The sequence below is a fragment of the Magallana gigas genome, chromosome 4 (genome assembly GCF_963853765.1).
Source record: "Magallana gigas chromosome 4, xbMagGiga1.1, whole genome shotgun sequence".
NCBI lineage: Eukaryota > Metazoa > Mollusca > Bivalvia > Ostreida > Ostreidae > Magallana > Magallana gigas.
Window position 1 is genome coordinate 41443803 of NC_088856.1, and position 21616 is coordinate 41465418.

Consider the following 21616-nt stretch of genomic DNA (forward strand, 5'->3'; position numbering starts at 1 on the left):
ATTTGCAATTATAACGATAAGCTTTTCCAAATGAATAAAGAATAGTATCCAGCAACACAAAGTTGTTTATGACTGTGCAACATGTAGTGAAATACTATATTTTCAGTGCGGTATTAACATCAGAACAAGTTATAATGAGGTTTTTGCAGTTAAATTGTCAGACTAATATAGTTTATTGGCGTATGGCCTTCATTTAGTAATAGTTTAAAATATGCAAAAAATAAAGTAAGTAATATCATTTAAAATGCTTATTATCATCAACATACATATCAAATTAAATTATCTGTTAACCTTTGTTCATGTATGTAAGCATTGCTACGTTTTGATTTTTTTTCACGCTTCTATTTCCTTTTGATACTACTTTATTTGTTATATTAATGAAAGTTTGTAGCATGTAACCAATTAAAGCCTTTAAATTTTGCTATTTACAATAAAATATACTACATAACTTTCAATTTTTCACAGAATTACAAAATACATATAATTTACTAGATAAATTTCAATTTTATACTATTTTACATGTATTTGTCACATTGTGTCAGTGCTTTAGTACATAGATTTTCTTTTGTACGTCGGAGAAAAAAAAATAATTTCAGTTGTTTCATTTTTTATTTCATTCAATGTTGACGTCAATTTTTTACAACTTATTTATTTCTTTTTTCGCTCAATGTTGATGCATTTTATTGAATATAATCATAGTAATATTCTTTGATTTTCTATTTAAAAATTTCATTCTACGACAGCTCCTTCGGGTAAGTAAATACATTTTTTGATCATTTGCAATTATAACAAGTCAACCAGATCATCATCAAAAAAGAAAGGTACACCTTCATGTTGTCTTTCAGCCCTCTAAAAATGATGGACATATAGTATTATTATTTTTTTTCAAAATATCTACGATATAGATAATCTGTCGCTGACTCGTTAAAATAATTATGTGAACCCAAATATTCTTTATTAACCACTAGATTTTTGTTTTTTTTAATTTTTGTAACTTATATTGTAACTATGCTGCGTTAATGAAATACACCACACATGCTGTTATTTGTAGTTGTTTTCTTATTGTAAAAAAAAAAGGCTAGAAAAATTAGGTCCTTACATGGGTCGAATACCTTATAGTTCACTGTGATTTGATTCTCTTAAAAATTCTGTACAATTTGATGGAGTTTTTTTTTAAAGAGATCATACATAGAGCTATATATTTGATACAATAACAACACTGTCAACAATTCAAAAATGATATATTAAGATCACAAAAGGTTCGTTAACTTTGGTAACAAATGCAGATGAAATTGATATTTCTTTTTAAAATTCTTTATTAAATAATTCTTCAAGATACAATCATTATTACCCACTTTCGCGAATTATCTTATCGATGTGTCATCACAGTTTTGATAATTAAATCCAGACTACTATAAATATTGTTTACAGTGTCTATTTGAACAAAAAACCTATAACAGAATATTAAGTTATGTCTAATGGTGGTCGCCCGCTTGGACACGTGGGTTCTCTCCGGGTACACCGGCTTCTTCCCACACCAATGACCCCCTCGCGTTAACATCTGTACCAACGAGAGATATTAATATAAGTTGTAGAACTTGCTTATCAATCGTTGTAAAATAAATAAAGTTCAGTTTTGTTCTAATGCTTTGAGAATCACATATCGTTGATACAAGTAAATTTGTTATGATGATTCAATTCAAAAATCATTACAACTAATTTCGCAGTAATTTCATTCAACGTTAGTTCAAATTATACGAACTACATGCACTTGAGAACTTTTTGGATTATTATTTCATAAAACATTTTATTGTCTTTTTTTTGACAGACATATACGGTGAGTCATTAAATATTTGATTAATTAGATTGTATCAATTTATGATTATTTGCAATATGAAAAATCATTTTCACTCACTTTCACGAATTATCATACATGTATCTATGTGACATCACAGTTATGATAATTGAATCAAGACTACTATAACTATTGGTTACAATGTCTATTTAAACAAAAAACCTATAAGCAGAATATTCAGATATTTCTAATGCTTTGAGAATCACATATTGTTGATACAAGTAAATTTGTTATAATGATTCAATTCAAAAATCATAACAACTAATTTCGCAGTTATTCCATTCAACGTTGGTTAAATTCATATGAACTACATGAACTTGAGAACTTTTTGAATTATCATTTCATAAAACATTTTATTCTCTTTTTTGGACAGCCCAGTGAGGCGAATCATTAAATATTTGATTAATTAGATTGTATCATTTTATGATTCTTTGCAATATGAAAAAAAGATAAATATCCGAAACAAACAGTGATTAATTGATAGAAATCCATATCTCCATTTTCATTGTTTATGTATACATGTAATTATCATTTACCGTTTAAATTCTGTCAGAACTTTCATTACCCTGACTTCCTTTGTTACGTTAATTCAATACAAAAACATATCATCTAATACAATTGTTATTTCAATCAATGTCGGTGCATTTAATTTGTACGAACTACATAGACTTGGAACTTTTTTGGGTTTTTTTTCTTATAAAATATTTTACTCTTCTTTGACAGTTCATGGAGATGAGTCATAAATCATAAACACTGATTAATCATTTTGATTGCAATTTGCTCAAACAAGAACACGTTTTTTATCTCACCTGAGCTGAAAGCTCAAGTGAGCTATTCTGATCACATTTTGTCCGTCGTCCGTCTGTCCGTCCGTCTCTCCGTCTGTCCGTCCGTCCGTCTGTCCGTCTGTAAACTTTTTACATTTTGAACTTCTTCTCTAAAACTGCTTATCCAATTTCAACCAAATTTGGCACAAAGCATCCTTATGGGAGGGCAAATATAAATTGCAGAAATGAAAGTATAATCTATATTCAAAGCGGTGAAAACCTTGAAACTGTAGAAAAAGGGGGGTGCATTTTTAAACATCTTCTTCTCAAGAACTACCGAGTCCATTTCAACGTAGTTTAGCATAAATTATCCTTATGGGAAGGAAAATATAAATTGCAAAAATCAAGTGCTTATTCTGTTTCAAATCTAAGTTATTACGAAAATAAGAATAAAGGAAAGGCGTGTTTCAATCAGTTTAATAGCTTCGGGATCGGCATACGGTAAAATGGGTAGGCAAGACTTGGCCTGAGCAAAACAAAAGATTGGCAGGTATTAATCTGCCAATCTCATTAAAATTTCAGGATATTTGATGGACCAGTATATTTGTATTCGCTGTGAATATTGCTGCAAAATAATGCGTATTTGGAATTGACAATTGCCGATCTGCCCCGGCTTTTATTTTGCCACGGCCCGGGTTTGCATACCCATTTTACCAAGACTTGTATACCATACTTCTAAAACCAGGTTCTTTGTTTAAAGCAGCTATGACATTATACGAAAAAGGGTCGATCTGACTATGATGAATTTGTTTGCTATGCAGCAGTTCGCGTATGAAGGGAAATTTTTTGAAACATGCAAAATATATTGGTGCCGATTCTGTGAAGTAAATTGAGGCTAAATATTTCAACGCGTTGACAGTTTTCACACATGACGTTGGTGTTAGCTTGTTCTGATTTTCGTTTCGTTTTCATTATTTATGCTTTGTAACCTGGGAACTATCGTCTGTATTTCGTGATTTTTACGTACTAAATCAAACAGAGACTTCGGTAAATCAAACTGTTCACTGTTTACCTGCGCAAATTAAGCAAAATCTGATGTATCAAAAAAGTACTGAAATACAATTCATTCTATCGGTAATTCGGCATTATCTTTTGCGTAATGGTAGATTAATGCAATGGGTTTTGTTGAGATGCTCGGCATTTTCTCGAGTTTATTCAGTTTTAATAGAGTTTGATATCGCTGACGGAAATATGTAGGTATATACATGTATAAATATGATTCATTTTGAAAAAATAAATTGTGTTCTTTATTTGTTATAGTGCATGTTTCTTGTGTTTAATTGTTTACAATTTCTATTTACTAACCATATTTGAGTGTTAAGCTTCGAATTATAAGCAAGATACAGAGATTTGCTCACAATTCTATGTTTGTACACAGATCTTAAAAACTAAAGATTAAAAAAGTAAAAAAAATGGTTAATATTTATGAAGAAAATTTTCAAAGTATGTTCTTCCAGAAACCAACTTAAACAACTTATTGTATTGTAAACTTAACCTTTTTTCGTCATTATTACTCCTACTGTACATGTGATCCTGGACTGTGTTTGTGTTCATTGGTATAAACTGATTTTGAACCTCAAATACCAGTGAAATGGTCTTGAATGAATAAAAGAATTGAAATTTTTTTTCCCATTTTAAATGCTAAATAGGAAATACCAAGTTAAAAATCTTAAGCTGAATGCAATAAACTCATGTGAACAAAATATGACTCAAACCTAGGCGAACTGTGAGCTCTGTATCTTGCTTATAATTCTACGATTGACGCTGAAATTTTGGTTGAACATTAGAAATTCTATATGAATTAGAGTATGTTAAATACTTGTACAAACAAAATAAAAGAATGATATTCTGTATATACCTACCGGTACTCTCTGGGGCCCCCTCTTTATACATTAAATAATGTGAAATCTACATCAATTTTGATAGTTTTTCAGACACGAGTAAATACAAACGACATCTTTAAAACAGTTTCCATAGGTTTGACACATTTCTGTTGCGGGGATAAAGTAATTATCGCTATTCCTAAAAAAAGTATCACAGCGGAAAATTATCCTTGTTTGTACGCAAAGTAAATACCAGTCATTTAATTATAATGGAGAAGACAAATAAAATTGTTGAATGTTTTTAATTTGAGGAATTGAGTACATTGAGGTACAATTTTCTTCTTCACATCTATACATGTAGGATTTTTTAAATAAAAAACAATAACTATTATATATATTTTTTTAAATACAATAACTAGTAAGTAGTTGATGAAAAAAATGTACCTATATGCTCTCATATATTTTGATCGCTTTACAAAGGGGGGGGGGGGGGTCAGAACGAACATATAGGGAATGGGAAGTTAACAACTTAACAGTGTACCCCTGCTAAATGTTTAGTTTATTATCTTGCGTAGGATTTTCTTATTCTGGTGAAAAATAGTATTTGATGAAGGTTCAATGTCAAAGATTACGTGTATGCAAAAATAAGTGTAAAATTCGAATACTTTACAATATTTATTTTTTGTTATTCTACCGATGGACCATATTGCACAATATCTTTTGAACGCCCATTGTTGCTCCGGTGAGGGATGTGGCCCCATGGGCCTCTTGTTTTAAGTTTTGACTGTTTATTAATACATGTACTCTATTTTACATTTAGCTTTTTTTTTATTTATATTACTTACATTGCATGTTGCTAAAAAACCATACATGCTATGATAATAATGTCGCTTGAAAAGTTGTTCTTCATTATTTTATCACTCTAATTGTTATAAAGTATTGTTTGGACATTGCGTAATATAAGAATTCAAATCTTCACGTGAAGACATTCATACCCGCTTTCATTTTGCTTATGGGGAATCGCTCCCTGTGCGTAATAGTGTTTTAAAGTCGCAGTCAATACCTTTCTTGTCTAAATATATACTCAAATTATCACAGACATGCCTTTATCTGTTTTACGAGAGGTCTAACTTTTCAATACTCCGCATTCTGGGGGTTACCTTAACTCAAATGAAATAGGCATGAACTACATGAACTAATTTTCAAGAGTTCGAATTGATTTTCTAAAGCTCTGATTGGTCAGAAGTTAAGGTAGTGTGAAAATGACCTCCTATCAATATCTGTCAGACCCTTACAAGTGCAAGGAGAAAGGGGAGGGTTTTATGAAGACTGATTGACAATCCTTTTTTGACTTGAAGCTGTAACGGCAGACCTCATCGTTGCTTGCAACAAGCTCAGCTCTAGTATTATAATCACTTTTATGAAATATCTCATCGATGTGACATCGCAGTTGTAATAATTGAATTCAGAAAAGTTCTTGTTTACAATGTGTATTTCAACACAAAAAAAACTATCAGCAGAATGTAAAGATATTTTCAACTTGCTTGAAAATCACATACCGTTGATACATGTACCTTCTAATTATTTTATTTAATGTTGGTGCATTTCATACGAACTACGTGTAATTGAGAACTTTTTGGTTAATTATCTTATAAAACATTTTATTCTTTTATTTGACAGTCCAATCAGATGAATCATAAACTTTCTACATATATTGAATTTTATAATTATTTGCAATATGCCAAAAGCTAAATATCGAAAACAAAAATTTGCAAAAATATTAGATTATAAATCTAATATGAATCACACAAAAACAATATAACAATCGAAATAACGATCGAGATGGCATCCACTTATGTGATAAATGGATATGTCATTAAAATTTGATGAGTTAATAAAACTTTAGGCCTCCATTTTCAATGAATATTAAGGAAGTCAATTTTACTCGGTTGGCTTAGTCGATTAATCGGAGCCTTTATTCGAGCGATAGTCGTGTACTCGTTGATTTATTTGAAACTGTGTGTCCTTATTTTACTGCCAGATACACCGTATATGAACCATAATAAACATTGAAAAACTTATGATACGTCGCACTAGGTGTATTTAATTTCAAACAAATTAAAGAACATGTTATCTAGATATCTGTTAGCTAATGTTTTAGCTTTTCCTTTCTCTTGTGAAGCTTTTACATAATTAATTTCTTTATCATATTAGGCAAATCAAACATGACCACTTTGATGCTAAGCCATTTCCCCGTGTCGTGCCAAAATCAACAATTAGAATTAATGGTTATATAAAAACAAACACATTGAGATGCTATGATTATTTGTTGTTATTAATACGTCTTTAGGAAAATCACGAATTGATCGCTTTAAGTACGTGTTTGCATACTATAAGTACTTCTAATCAAAAAAATAATTTGACCTACAAATTCAACAAAGATTAATATGTAGCCGCTTAACAATATTACAGGGACACCCGTAATATTCAACGGAGTGTAACGTGATTAAATTAGATGTATTTTATTTCAAACAAATAAAAGGGCATTTTATCTACATACCCGTCATTGATATTTTATTGCCTTTAAAATTTTAAAACATACACACCGTTATGTTTTATATTAAAAAAAAAACAAGTTTATTAAACATAAAATAAGCTTTATTTCAAAGCTTTTTTCATCATTACATGTAGTTAAATGGTAGTATCAAATGCCGTTTTAAATTTATAAACAATAGAATTTGCATATTACCAACCAAATACATAAATATATATTTACATACCGTACAATTTTAAAATTTGTATCTTTTTGTATTTTTGACATCACAATGAACTGGAAAAGGTAAATCTTTTTTTATATTAGTCAACTTGTACATGTAACTCAATAATCAAACATGCTGCAAGTAGATGCAGATAGATGTGGGCATTTGGTGCATGTGCAAAGAAAATATGTTCAATCTTTACGTCTTTCATTTATTTACTATGTCCTATCCAATTCAATAATGTTGTCGGGAATAGAATGGACTAATGACTTTTTCCGTTTTGAAATGAAAGATCTCTCCGAATGACTGTTCACAATTACAGTACCGTCAACGCGGATCCCGTATTTGACCGCGCTCCCCCCGCGGTTATTTAATCCTTTCCGCGTTACACCATCGCGGTTAATTCATCGCGGTCCTCGCTGCAGCCATGTTTAAACCGCAGCGGTGTGACCTACCGTTGAGCAAGGTGATCGGAGATTTTTACCTGTATGCTATTAGACAATAAGACGGCCACCTAACACTGAGAGTCATTCTATACTGGCCATGTCTGATGTATTGTTTTCATTTCACATATTAAAATGATTACGTATTTTTATGCACATTTTCAAAACTCCTTATCAATTATTTTAGAGATATTTTAATTAAAGAATCATCTGCACCCGTAAAAATTTTCATGTAACTGTTGATATTCCTATTATTTCAAAAATGTTTAATCATTTTTATAATGTAATCTACATGACAGATAGGGTTAGAACTATGAAATATTATTTTTCGATTTGTTAATGATTTTAAACATTTCCGACTACAAAAATGTTTTAATCCATATCAGTTTGTAGCTCATTTTACGGCAGTCTCTCAATGCTCAAGACAATTAATCTAGTCCGTGACAGGCACATGCTACACGGAGAACGTTTACCTACAGTCAACGGCATGCTATGAAAATTTTACTCAACCCGTTAAATACTAAATTATATTGACATAATTGTATGTGAGTTCAATATGAAGCTACAACACAAATGTACATGTAGTATCAGCTGCGAATACCGTTTTTCGTAACTGCCCCCTCCAACTCTTCAACGTTTTAATGACTGTGAAAGTACATGTAAATTGTACTTGACTTTATTCCCAATTGTTTAACAAGGTGTGAAACCATCGCATTGACGGGAAATCACTCTACGCTTGAATGCACAGAATACACTGGTACATGTATATGAGACAGGTGGATAATCCGTGTAACGAGTTACCATCAGGAATTTCATTTGTTTTTCAAACAATTTTACTAACAGTAATAACAATAAATAGTTATTCATTTTACTGTTATCTGTTTAACTGTTAAACGTGTTTAAGATGCACCCCCTCCGCAAAAAACCTAAGACCTTCACTAGAGAGAGAGAGAGAGAGAGAGAGAGAGAGAGAGAGAGAGAGAGAGAGAGAGAGAGAGAGAGAGAGAGAGACTGTCGATACTCAAGCTGCGCGGTGTACGTATACCATACGATTAATGGCAAAATATGAAAATTTTACTTTACCCTTAAAATATAAAAAGATATTGATAGTATTTTATGTGTGTTGAATATGAAGCTACTACACATATGTCGTATCAGTAGCGAATTATAACGTTTTTGTACCCCTCCAACGTTTTAATGACTGTCAAAGTTAACTGTATTTGTCCCAATTGTTTTACACAAAGGTGTGAAACCATCGCACTGACAGGAAATCACTCTTCGCTTGAACGCACAGAATTTACCGGGTATGAGGCAGGTGGATATTCCTTGCAACAAGTGACAACCAGAAATTCTACCCGTATATCAAACAATTTATCTAACAATAACAATAAATAATTGGTTCATTTTACTGCCTTCTTAAACTGTAAAAGGTGTTTAACATGTCTCTTCCCGTTAAAAGAAAGTGAGAGAGAGATAGAAAATTAGTTTTCTTTTTAAACAGCGTTGTATACGAACTAAACTTCACAAACACAGTGTCAAGCATTAAATTAAACATTATAAACAGTGTTAAATACTTTATTGTTAGACAAACTTCTTTTATTTCCTTTACCTGAAAACTAATAGAACGAAACTGTTTTCCTTTATCAAGGAAGGAGCACGTGGTGCAGCTCGCGGGCTGATTTGATTGACAGGTGAAGCACGTGGACTCAGACTGAAACTGCATATTGGATTCAATCACAATGTATACGGTCCCTATTCTTTTATGAATACTAAACTTAGGAAATTTTTATATTATTATATTTCAAATGAATGCAAGGGGGGGGGGGGGCTAAAGAGCATTTCTCTCTCTCTCTCTTTCTCTCTCTCACACACATAAAGATCGTAGATAAAATCAAGATCGGAGACGCTTAGTCATTAAGCCCCCTCAGTAAGATAGTTGCACGGTTAGACGAAGCCGTATGCAATTTGGAGATTTTCTTTTGTCTTGAATAGGTGTGAAAACCCCTAGAGCATGTCGTTTTCAACGCTAGGTTTGTTAATCACTATACACAGGAAATGATCGCGACTTATAATTAATATACACAATGAAGGAAATGTGTACAAAAATAGTTGGCATTTGAATTCTTTAAAATTAACTCGACATGTATGCATATAATAACATGTACAACTTCCTATGTTGTTTTGTGATGTAACAACCTCATGCAATTTCTTGTAAAGAAATGTCTATCTTCACGCACACCAGAACGCCTAGCCATTGTTTTATGAAAATCACAGAGTATATGTGTATATATCTTTTCATGGCAACACTTAGTTTAAAACTGAATAAAACCCGTGCGATGTGAAGAATCATACAATTTTAATTATGAGTACCTTTTTCCTTTGTGTTTTAATTAGGAGAACTGATTTTCCTATGAACATTTAATTGTGAGCATGTGATTTTATAAGGCTACAATTAGTCGGTCTACAGAGCTGGTTGAAATCAAGTTTCCGAACAAATTTTAAATTTTTTATCAAAACAATGACGCTTGTTACAGCAATTATAAAGTCGTGATTTTCCGTAATATGAGCGATTAAGCCACTTTTAAAATTTGAATGAATTTTTAACGGTTTCATAGGATAAAATGATATTGAAAATAAAAATATACATACTTGAATATTTATAAAATAAAATATTTAATTTAAGTAAATAAGTCTTAATAATCTTAATTTTTTTGTTGGATTTTAAAATTGAATTTTATCGTACATCGAAATATCAATAAGTTAGTAAAGCATGATTTTTCAACCACCTGCGGGCATGGCTCAGTTCACCTTGGATTGTACAATACAGCTTTAAATAATTAGAATTCAAATATTACCCCAGTATTACCAAATAAACAGCAAATATTAAAAAAAAATATTTACCTTCAAAATATGTGATTTTCTATAAATAATCATGATTATCTTTATGCATTTGTTAACTTACCTTTATGTTTAATGCATGTTATATGTTTTTTATTCGAGGGAGATAACTCGTGTTCCTTTTCGATACTTTTTAACACCTGTAATCGAACGTTCAAACCGCGGGGGTGATGTCATTATGGGTGATTGAACCGCGGGGGCACGCGGTTTTTACCTGAGACAGGTGTTTAAACCGCGTTGCAATTTGGACCGCGGGGGTGCGCGGAAAATACGGGAACCGCGTTGACGGTACTGTATAGTAAAAAAACAAATCAATATTGAAAATATTCAATTTAAGAGTTCTGTACAAATCTAAGTATATAATTGTTATGATTAAAATATTATCTAAGTGGTATGAGACGTTGCAGATTTATACAAGCAATAAAAAAAAATCTACAAATTTTAGTCTTTTCACACATCAAATAAGAAAGGTATACTTTCAAGTTGTCTTATTTTAAAGTGATTTTTAAGTATATAAGAAATGAATGTTGTATTTGAATATGAAATAACACTCTCTTATTCATCTAAATGACATTTTCCAACTTAAGGTAATCAATGTATAATGAAGGGATATTGAACAATAAATATGTATTGCTAGATAACAATGAAAGTGAAATGAACCAAATTTACATGACTGAAGACATATAAGAAGCCGGTCATTTTGCGCCTTACCATTTTTTAATGAGTTATCGCCCCTTGATGAAAAAAGAAAGTTTTAATTTCGTCAAAATATCTGCGGTAAATGATTCATTTTATTTCATATTTTTATAGAGAGAAAGTTTATGCATATTTTAACCAAGAGAGTTTTAAAAATTTTAAGTTACTTTTCACAATATCTTAATAAAATAGGCGTTGCCCATAGACTTCAATGCAAAATTCAAGGTGTAACTAGTTGGACCATAATCAAAATTTTGGAAATTCCTTTGGTGGAGTATTTTTATTTGATAACATTTTCAAAATGATATCATGATTAGGAATATCGGATCATTCATTTATTAAGTACAAATTGTGGTCATTATACATCGAATACCTTAAGGCACAGACAATATCTTCCAGTGTTCTTTATCTTTCTAAATATCTGCAAATATATTAAAAAATAAAGCAAATGATACATGGCTTTAGTAAAATCAATAACGTTCTAAACAAAACTACCCCTTATGAAATCCGGTTACTAAATAAACATTTTGTTTAATTTTAAAGGAGACTCAGTGGTAAAAAATAATAACCAAAATATTCCTTAATTTTTTAAAAAATGGTTTGTTAAGCTATAAACTATTACTTGGAAAAGAAAAAAAAACCACAAAAATATATTTTCTAACATATGAACATGTTTTAATATAGCTAGACATAGCTCTTCTTTTCAAGGAGATAAATAGCGTTTAAATATATAAATGACCATAGATAATCTGTCGCTGACTCGTTAAAACAATTATATGAACCCAAATGTTCTTTATTAACCACTAGATTTTTGTTTTTAGCTCACCTGAACCGAAGGTTCAAGTGAGCTTTTCTAATCACCCGTTGTCCGTCGTCCGTCCGTCTGTAAACTGTTCACATTTTCGACTTCTTAAAAACCACTGTGCCAAATTTAACCAAATTTGGTACAAAGCATCCTTATGAAAAGGGGATTTTAAATTCTTTAAATAAAGGGCACAGCCCTTTTCAAAAGGGATATAATTGCAAAACAGTGAGTATAGGGTGCGTGTCTTTAAAAATCTTCTTCTTAAGAACCACTGTATCAGAAAGGCCAATTTTTACATAAAAGCTTGTATATAAAGTGAAAATTTTAAATTGTAAAAATCGTGACCCTCGGACCAAAACTGGGGCCCCAGGCGGGGTTCAAAGTTTTACATAGAAATACATAGAAAACATGTTTTAAAAATCTTCCTCTCAAGAACCACTGCACCAAAAATGCCACACAAGCTTGTATACATAGTGAAGATTCTAAATTATAAAAATTGTGACACTCAGACCAAAACAAATGGGGCTCCAGGCGGGGTTCAAATTTATCATAGACATGCATAGGAAACATTTTTACATGACTTTTGTTTCATATATTCAACTAAATTGTGCACCAAAAAACCCAACTGTGTCTCCCTGATTATTGCCAACTCATTGCATAAGTATATAAGGTTGTTTAATCAAGCAATGACGGATGAATACGATAAGGTGCAAACATTCTTTAAATGTTATTTTTGTTTATCGCTTACATTTTATTTGGATACCGTGCTCGATAAAAATAAAAATTAATCTGTAAATTTATTTGTTATCGGGCACGGTCTCCAAAATAAATGTAAGTGATAAATTTATCTTGTGATTTTGTTGCAATATTGCAGCTAGTTTGGTTGAGCATTAAAGATACGGCAGATCAACGCACGTGGTGTGGATTTATTTGTAAACAACCATCCCAAAGATAATCTTGTTTTACACGGGAATTGAATAAATAAAAGTATGTTTTATTATAATTAGGGAAACACTGTTAAAGTTTTCCTCATATACAAATGATGAATCTGTGAAATTTGTTCAAAGAGTGTTTAAATCAGAAAGAAGATGATTTATTTTTTGAACTTTGAAATGTCTTCGATTTTTGTAACCATGATTAGTTATGATCCATTGTATTACAAATGTATCACTACGTGTTTTATAAGGAAATACACTGAGTATACAATCACATGGTGATGTTAAAATTGCATATAAAAATATAGTTGCATTTTGTGATATTTATGGAATTATTGTACGTACGACCTAACTCAGGCAGCGCATGCAGGGATCTCTATCTCGCAGGCTCCCGGGTCGTGGACGGATGTGTCCCGGTGCATAGCGAGGGCTATTGTGAACATTAGTTGATAGACCAATGTTTTATGTGTATGTGTATGTTGTCTGCTTGGCAATAAATACTATAATATGTACGAATTAAGTAACACAAAATATTTGATATACGACTATTGGTAAAGAAATTTAAATTACTGATACCTATATTAAAGAAAATGTCAACTCGAGGTCTCTGTCACGGGCGTTCCAGCCTTTGATATGTATAGTGAAGATTCTAAATTGTACAAATCGTGACCCTCGTACCAAAACTGGAGCCCCAGGCGGGGTTTAAAGTTTAACATAATACTACATAGGAAAAATGGTAAAAAAATTTCTTCTCAAGAACTACTGCACCAAAATTGCCAATATTTACACAAAAGATTGTTTATAAAGTGAAGATTCTAAATTATAAAAATCGTGACCCTCGGTCAAAGTGGGGCCCCATGAGGAGTTTAAATTTTAACATAGATAGGAAAATGTTTTAAAATCTTCTCAAGAACTATAATGCAACAGTTTGGGATATTACAATGCATACATGTACATCCTATAATAATGTAGATTCTAATTTGTAAAAATCGTGACTCCCGGACAAATAATGGGATACCAAGAGGGGTTTAAAATTTAAACATTTCAAAAAATATAAAGGAAACGTTTACAATTGTCTTCTCAAGAACTACAATGTTATAGTTTGTGGAATTATTATGCATGCATCCCTGGCTTATGTATATTCTTAATTGGTAAAATGGTGACCTCCGGACCTATACTGGGGCCCCAAGATGGGGTCAAAGTTTATTATAGAAATAAAAAGGTAACATGCTAAACAATCTTCTTCTCGAGAACTACAATGCCTTAATTTGTGAGATTACTATCATGCATACAACCTTGGATAATGTAGGTTTGATAGTTTTAAAATAGTGACCCCAGGACTAATACTGGGGACCCAAGATGGGTTAAAAGTTAAAGGTAGAAGTATATCTGGAAAATGTTTAATAATCTTCTTCTTGAGAACTACAATTCTTCAATTTGTCAAATAACTACGTAAGCATCTTCAAATAGTGTAGATTCAAAATTATAAAAGCGTTGACCCTCGATCTAATACTGGGGCCCCAAGAGGTGTTCAAAGTTAAGCATAGAAATATAGAGGGAACATGATTAAAAATCTTTTTTCTAGGGAACTATAATGCTTCAGCTTGTGAGATTACTATGCAAGCATCCTTATATAATGTAGATTCCAAATAGATGAAGCTTTGGTACTGGACGAATACTGGGGCCCCAAGAGGAGTTCAACGTTTAACATAGAAAGATAAATTGAAAATGTTTTTTAAAAATTTTTTTTCTCGAGAACTATAATGCTACAGTTTGTGAGATAACTTTGCAAGGATCCTCAATTTGTGTAAACTCTAATGTAGTGGAACCAAGATCTTTCTTGATGTTGTTCTGTACAGTCTGAGAGGTATACCTCTTGATGTGGAACTCTTCTACGTTCAGTTTTTTCAGGCTGTGTACATGCGGTCCTGCCGCAGTGCTACACATTTTCATTCCTATGTTACTATTTATGTTGTTAAAGCCATCCATGAACATCGGACCAATACTGGAGCCCCAAAAAGGGGTTCAATGTTTAAACTAGAAAAAGTATATACTACGAAATAGAATGTTACAAGGAACTGCTGTTTAGGTGAGCGATGTGGCCCATGGGCCTGTTGTTTTAAGTTTTGTAACTTATATTGTAACTATGGTGCGTTAATTAAATACACCACAAATGCTTTTATTTGTAGCTGTTTTCTTATTGTCAAAAAAGGAAGAAATGCGTGTATCTAATCATTTGATATTAGTATTTTTGATAAAATTGAGATGTTGATTTTTACTGATAATTCCCACCCGTATAAAATGACAACTAAAATAGAATTTCAAAATAAAGAAGGAAAAACACTGATCGAACAATATAATGATTTTTAACGATGCCGGGTCTAATTTGTTCTGCCCTAGATTATTTAATGACGTTTTTTACATGAATTTCTACTGATATAATTATTATTTTAAGATAAAAAAAATAAGACATTTACCACACCGTTTGTTTAAGGGGTCATCTCAAAGTTTGTTAATTTCTAACATAGAACCCTATGGGATTTTGCTTGAAATGTATAAAATTTGCTCATTTTTTACATTTTTTTTTTATTTCTGCCCTAGGGATTTCTTTTTCTGTTCTACATATTAAAGTTATTGCTAAAAACATCAAATGGTCAAATAGAAAAAACCTTTTACCTCCTGGTTTGTTCCAGGGGTCTTGTAAAAGTTGTTTTTTGTATGCCCAATTCCCCAGGTTTTGTCGGATTATGGCTTTTTTTATTTAAGAAAGGCGGAAATGGTGATCTTTATAGTATCATTAAAACATTTAGACATATTTAAGTAATAAATAAATATATAACATCACATATTAAGGGTCATTAATATGAAGTACATGGTTACTGTCTTGAAATATATGAATTAAGCTATATTTAGGCAGGTTAAGAAAACGTGACAGAAGGCTTGGCTTGCTGAACCCTCTTCACGTTTTCGACCCGAGCCCAAATATAGCTTATACTTCGAGACAGTTATGTTAATTCCACAGTACAAAGCAATTTTACGCATCAAACGAGCTATTTTCAACAAATTTCGCTGAATATCTGCAGTTGAAACTATCACGCCATGGCGTCAACAAAGCAAAAAGATAACGTCACAATACAAATGAAACGCTGCGCGAAAGCATGCGTACTCGTTCTGTACTCGGCCTCGTTAAAATGATCAGCCATTTCATTCAACTACATGTAATGAAAACCAACAGCATTATTTCAAAATATATACATGTTGTATCATTCAACCCCACGATTGTAGTACATTAATTTGTTTTGGTACGTCAAATATAAAAAGAAAATCAATATTATATAATCCATTTTTTAAATTTTATTCAATGCTTGTGTGATATTTCATTGTTTTATTATCATTATAAGATAACAATATTTGCTTGAATTACTAAGAAAATATCTATGCATGTTTTTATGAAATACATATTTTAAACTCCATTAGCCCTGCTTATGCTTCCCATACATGCACCACGAGAACATAAATATGAAAGTATGAAATGTGAATATATTCTACAATGATCATATCTATGCCAATGTGCTCATTTAAACAAATAAAACTTAGACAGTCATTTTTATGTACATGTATATTAATTTCTTTTTCTCCTCCATGGACAACGATTTTCATGAATAATGAAATTTAAAAAAAAACAAGATGGTACGTGCCTAACATATGCACTAGTTGATGTTGAATTATTACCAAAATAACAAGTTTAGATTGACATAGTGTCTGAAATGTTAATAGAAAGAATTAAAATTCTAGGGTGTTTTGTTTCATAACCTCATTTTTCTTAATCAGCTGGACGATTTCATTTGTCTTGAATAGGCATGTCTTACAACATGTACATATACACGCTTACACTTCAGCGTCGATGATCTACGATAGTTTACCTATTGTTTATCCATTTGCCACAATCGTTGTTATCACAGCTCTCGTCTCGAAACACAAAAGAGCAAACTCATAGACTATGCAATTTAGGATTCAAGGCAACATATAATGGACGATATTAGATTGCATGCATTTCATAAAAAATGACCCTTATTTTTCATTTCATTGAAATAGCATTAATGCCATTTTTTAGATTTATTTACCTCCTTTGTATTTCTGAAGAAATTATTGCAATGAATTGCATCTTGTAATCAGATAAATCTTCCGTAATCAGAATCTGTTTTGAAAGGGGAATTTACATCCAATGTCTTCCATGCCCAAATGATGCATGCACATTCCAACTATGAAAGCATCTAAGCAATCGTTCATGAAACCTGTGTTGGCCATACGAACAAACATAAGATAGTGTCCTTAATTTTTATATATTTTCAACGTTACTAGTAGGAAATTGCACGTTTTGCTGCTGGAAAATTGACAAAAAAACACCTTAAATTCGAAAAAATATGTTTTATTTAATGTAAGGTTGAATAGTACATGTAATTGACATTTGGTATATTGATATTTCATTAAAAATCTAAATTTACTGTGTTGTATACATACACATTTTTTGGCTTATAGTATCAGTCACAAATTTTAGACTATATAGATTTCGTAATACATGTAGTTTCTATATGGTTTACTTGTAGCTTTCAATAATTCTGTTAAATAACTTTGTTTAAAAAACCCCCAGAAAAGTACTGCATAGTGGATGCAGTTCGTTCCTATGCAAAGAACGTGTGCATTGGTGACATTTTAGGCCAAAAATGAAGGAGGAAGATCTATAGATTAGAAAAAATGGGGGTTGATCAGTAAGACTTTTCTGTCCCCTTTCCTACTCGGTGTAAAGTAAGTCCCCTTATACAAAGGATGCAGCTGTAAATACGGAAATTAGTTTAGGTGAATGTACAGTGAATGAAGATAGTGATCGAACGTCTCGTAAAATTCCTTCTACATCTACACTCTTTCTGTTGTTTCTGTTAGGAAAAATTAAATTACGCGCATTATTTGTCGCAAAGAGTCAAATGAAGAGATTGCGAGCATTGGAAATATGTCAAGCGTGAGGATAGTTGTTAATATGTCCCTGGTTGTAAATAAGGGCATATAAAGTATATGTATCGTATTAAGGTGGAATGCTACACCAAACTTTTATTTCAAATACTGTGATTTTTTTTAATCAATATACATTATGAGAACTGTAACCTAATAGTTTACTGTGTATGGCCTAAAATTAGGAAGTGGAACAAAAATCGATTTGCTTTTTAAAGACAGTTCCTATAGGTCAAATCATTTGTTATATAAATGTGATCCTTTGCTACTTTACTAAATGTACTGTTTAGCATAAAGATAAAGCTAATTTATATTCTTTTATGGTTAAAAACTTTCTAACAATGTTTTACATGTAACTGTAAAACGTCTTGCACACACGTGATTCATTTCAAAAGAGTATGTAAAACTATGTACACTTCATATTGTATCGTAATACATACACATCATGCAATAAACGTGAATGAATATATGACATTTATGAAGAAAAACGTGGAATTAAAATCGAATGCAAACACCAAAAACTAAAATAAAATACGTCTGCAAGCTATATTTCATCTTCTAACTCATGCACTATGGATGGATAGAAAACACCTGCTGATGTAAATACAGTTCCGTGTATTTCATTATAACAACATTCAAGAACAATCTACTGAATTCAAAGAATATAATAAAATAAACTTTAGGTAATGAATGAAATTGTATTTCCCGATTGATAAATTTTCAGACTTTATATTATCTATCTGCAATTGATAGCTTGTTGAAATGCACGTAGCTCTAAAGGGAATTGAAAAGAAAACAAGAATAGAATTCCTGGGTCCCCCACCGGTCAAGCAGTATACTAGTATCGACCAAGGCTGGTTTAGGAACTTGAGCAAGGTATTAGTGGTATAAACATTAGGTATAAATTTCATGTAAATCCGTCAAAATTTGTAGGCATGAGAGCGCTTACAAGGTAAATTTTTGGAGAAAACGGAGTCATTATTGTGATCGAAGTCCCATAACTCCAACAAAAAGTATCGACCAATGCTGATTTGCGAACTTGACCAAATAATTAGTGGTATAAACATTTGGTATAAATTTAATGAAAATCCGTCAAAATTTGTATGAGAGCGCTTACAAAAATGTGTGACGGGCGGACACACGGACACACGGACGGACGCCCGGCATTTCTATGTCCCCGCTCCGCGTTGCGGCGGGGGACAACAAACAGTAGGTTGTCTACCTGACATTAAAAACGTTGAACTGTATTGTCAAGACAAACTTAAACAGGGTCGATAACTTGTTACAAGATATAGATTCTATTTAGTGCCTCTGGTCTATGTATTATACCAGATATTTCTTCCAAATATGTCCCCAGAATACTTTTTACTTTTTTCCGATGACAGAGGGATATTTTGCAGCTTGGGATATGGTAATGATGGGTATGCTCAAATATACTGATCACGATGTCTTAATTCTTATCTCACTTTTGTCAATTTAATATAATACCAAAGGTCAGAGTTTTTTTCAGAGTTTTTATTTATTATTCATATTTTCGGAAGAAAGGAAAATATTTAACCATATTATTCATGATATGATAAATAAAATTATTCTCTAGAGACCGGCATTCCGTAACTGGAATTTTTTTTTCCATTTACTCTAACTGATCGTAAAATACAAGTATTAACATGACATTTTAAAAAATGATGCATGTCAATGTATCCTAGCCGTTTTTACTCCATAGATATCTAGGAAATATAGAAAACATGGATTTTAAATAACTATTCATGAAATTATGTGTTTGTTTCAATAATTAAGCAAAAAGTATTGACTATGATTTCATTTGATTTTTAAAAGGGCAGGTTTTGATCGATTTATTTGCAATACTATTATTCAGTAAATAGTTGTATTGATTTTTTAATTACAGCGCGGATCAAATATAGATTCCGAGTCGTCCATTATTAAATCCTCTCTCGAAGACATATTGAAGAAAAAAGTTCCTGTGCCAAAACCTGTCCCACCACCACACTCTCCTCCGGTTGCACCAATGTGAATGGGAAACAACAATTATACCTATTTGGGGTTTAATTTAGTCATATTTTTTACCATAATTTTAATCTAAATATACCAAACCAAAAATTATATAACCTATTGATTAACAGATCGCGTGTTGAAATCTTATCATAATGCAGGCTAAAACACTTCATTTTGGTTTGCATGACGTTAACATTAATGTTTATTCCTTGTCTTGTCACTCAAAAAGCCAAAAAATAGTATGTTAAATATTTGTTTATATATATTTTATGTAAATTCTATACGTTTTCATTTAATTTTATAAATTCTATATATCTAAATTGTATATTTTCTATTCTTATTCCTTAATTTTCCATTTGTATCGAATTATTTAATTTAAGAAGTATTTTATTCAAGTATATAGATACATTGAAATGGATTGAACAGCAGGCATAATCCCTATTTATGTTCTCTCCTGTAGTCAAGGTATAATGAGTAATTATATAATTGTATATAAGATATATATAGTACATATATATTGCAACTAAATTTTGTATAATAGATTGATATTATAAATAGCATTGGAAGGAGGTACAGTGCAAAAAAAATAAACTAAACAAATACATGTAGCTTATGATAGGAACATGAAAATCAAAAAAAAAAAAATAGAATAATAACGGCTGAATTGCTAAGATTGAAAATAAACAAGTATATGTAGTGTAGAGAAAAAATGAGAAAGAAAAGAAAAAACATGTAATAAAAACAAACGAAAAATGATAACAGATTCGAAAAAAAATGGAAAATTTGAGGGGAGGAGGGGGGGGGGGGTGGGAGAGGGAGGGGGAGAACAAATAAGCAATAAAAAAATGAAAAGAAGGGAGTGTAAGGAAAGTCAGTGTTACCCATTTTAATACATTTTTCATACAATGTGTACGTTTTTACCTATTGACTTACTAAAATCTGTTTGTACTTTTTATGTAAAAATGAATTTTATCAAAAAAAAGTAAGTTGTTTTGAAATGTTAGTTTATCACTTCCAAAAAGTAGATTCTTAATTGTGATTGGTATGGAATTGTCGTTCATATAATCAAATAGAGATTGTCTTTGGGAGGCATATAATGGACAGTGTAAGAAAAAATGTTTAGAGTCTTCCATTTCAAGGAAACACTTCTGACATAGTGGAGAAGCAATAAGGTGGCGTGAGTAAAGGTCAGCATTTAAGTTACTACTGTTATTTCTCAACTGACAATGCCAAATATATTGTAATCTTTTGCCATGGTTAGATAATTTATGCATATTCAATTTTTTACTATTAATATTTTAGAGGATATTCTTAAATGCTGAAACTGAAGTTATATTTTTTGTATTCTGAGGTAGATTGTTCCACAATATAATTGTAGATGGTATAAAACTTTTGAATTAAGATGTTGTTCTTGCAACAGGAGTGCAATAGATGAAATTGTTACGAAGATTGTAGGTATTATTTGGGGGAGACATTCACCAACAATATTAGATAAATATTCAGGGTATTTAATTGTTTAATATTTTGAACAATAAAATTAATTCATGGTTATTTC

The 21616-nt window shown here is 31.3% G+C and overlaps 1 protein-coding gene across 1 annotated transcript in view; it reads left to right on the plus strand.

Moving 5' to 3' along the window:
• LOC117682377 (uncharacterized) overlaps positions 1 to 20080 on the plus strand; it is a 69033-nt gene extending 48953 nt beyond the window's left edge. The window contains exons 4-5 of the mRNA XM_066083365.1: positions 18802 to 18924; positions 19955 to 20080. Coding sequence (XP_065939437.1) covers positions 18802 to 18924; positions 19955 to 20080 — 249 coding nt within the window. The remainder of the gene's footprint in view (positions 1 to 18801; positions 18925 to 19954) is intronic.
• Positions 20081 to 21616: the final 1536 nt, after the last annotated feature.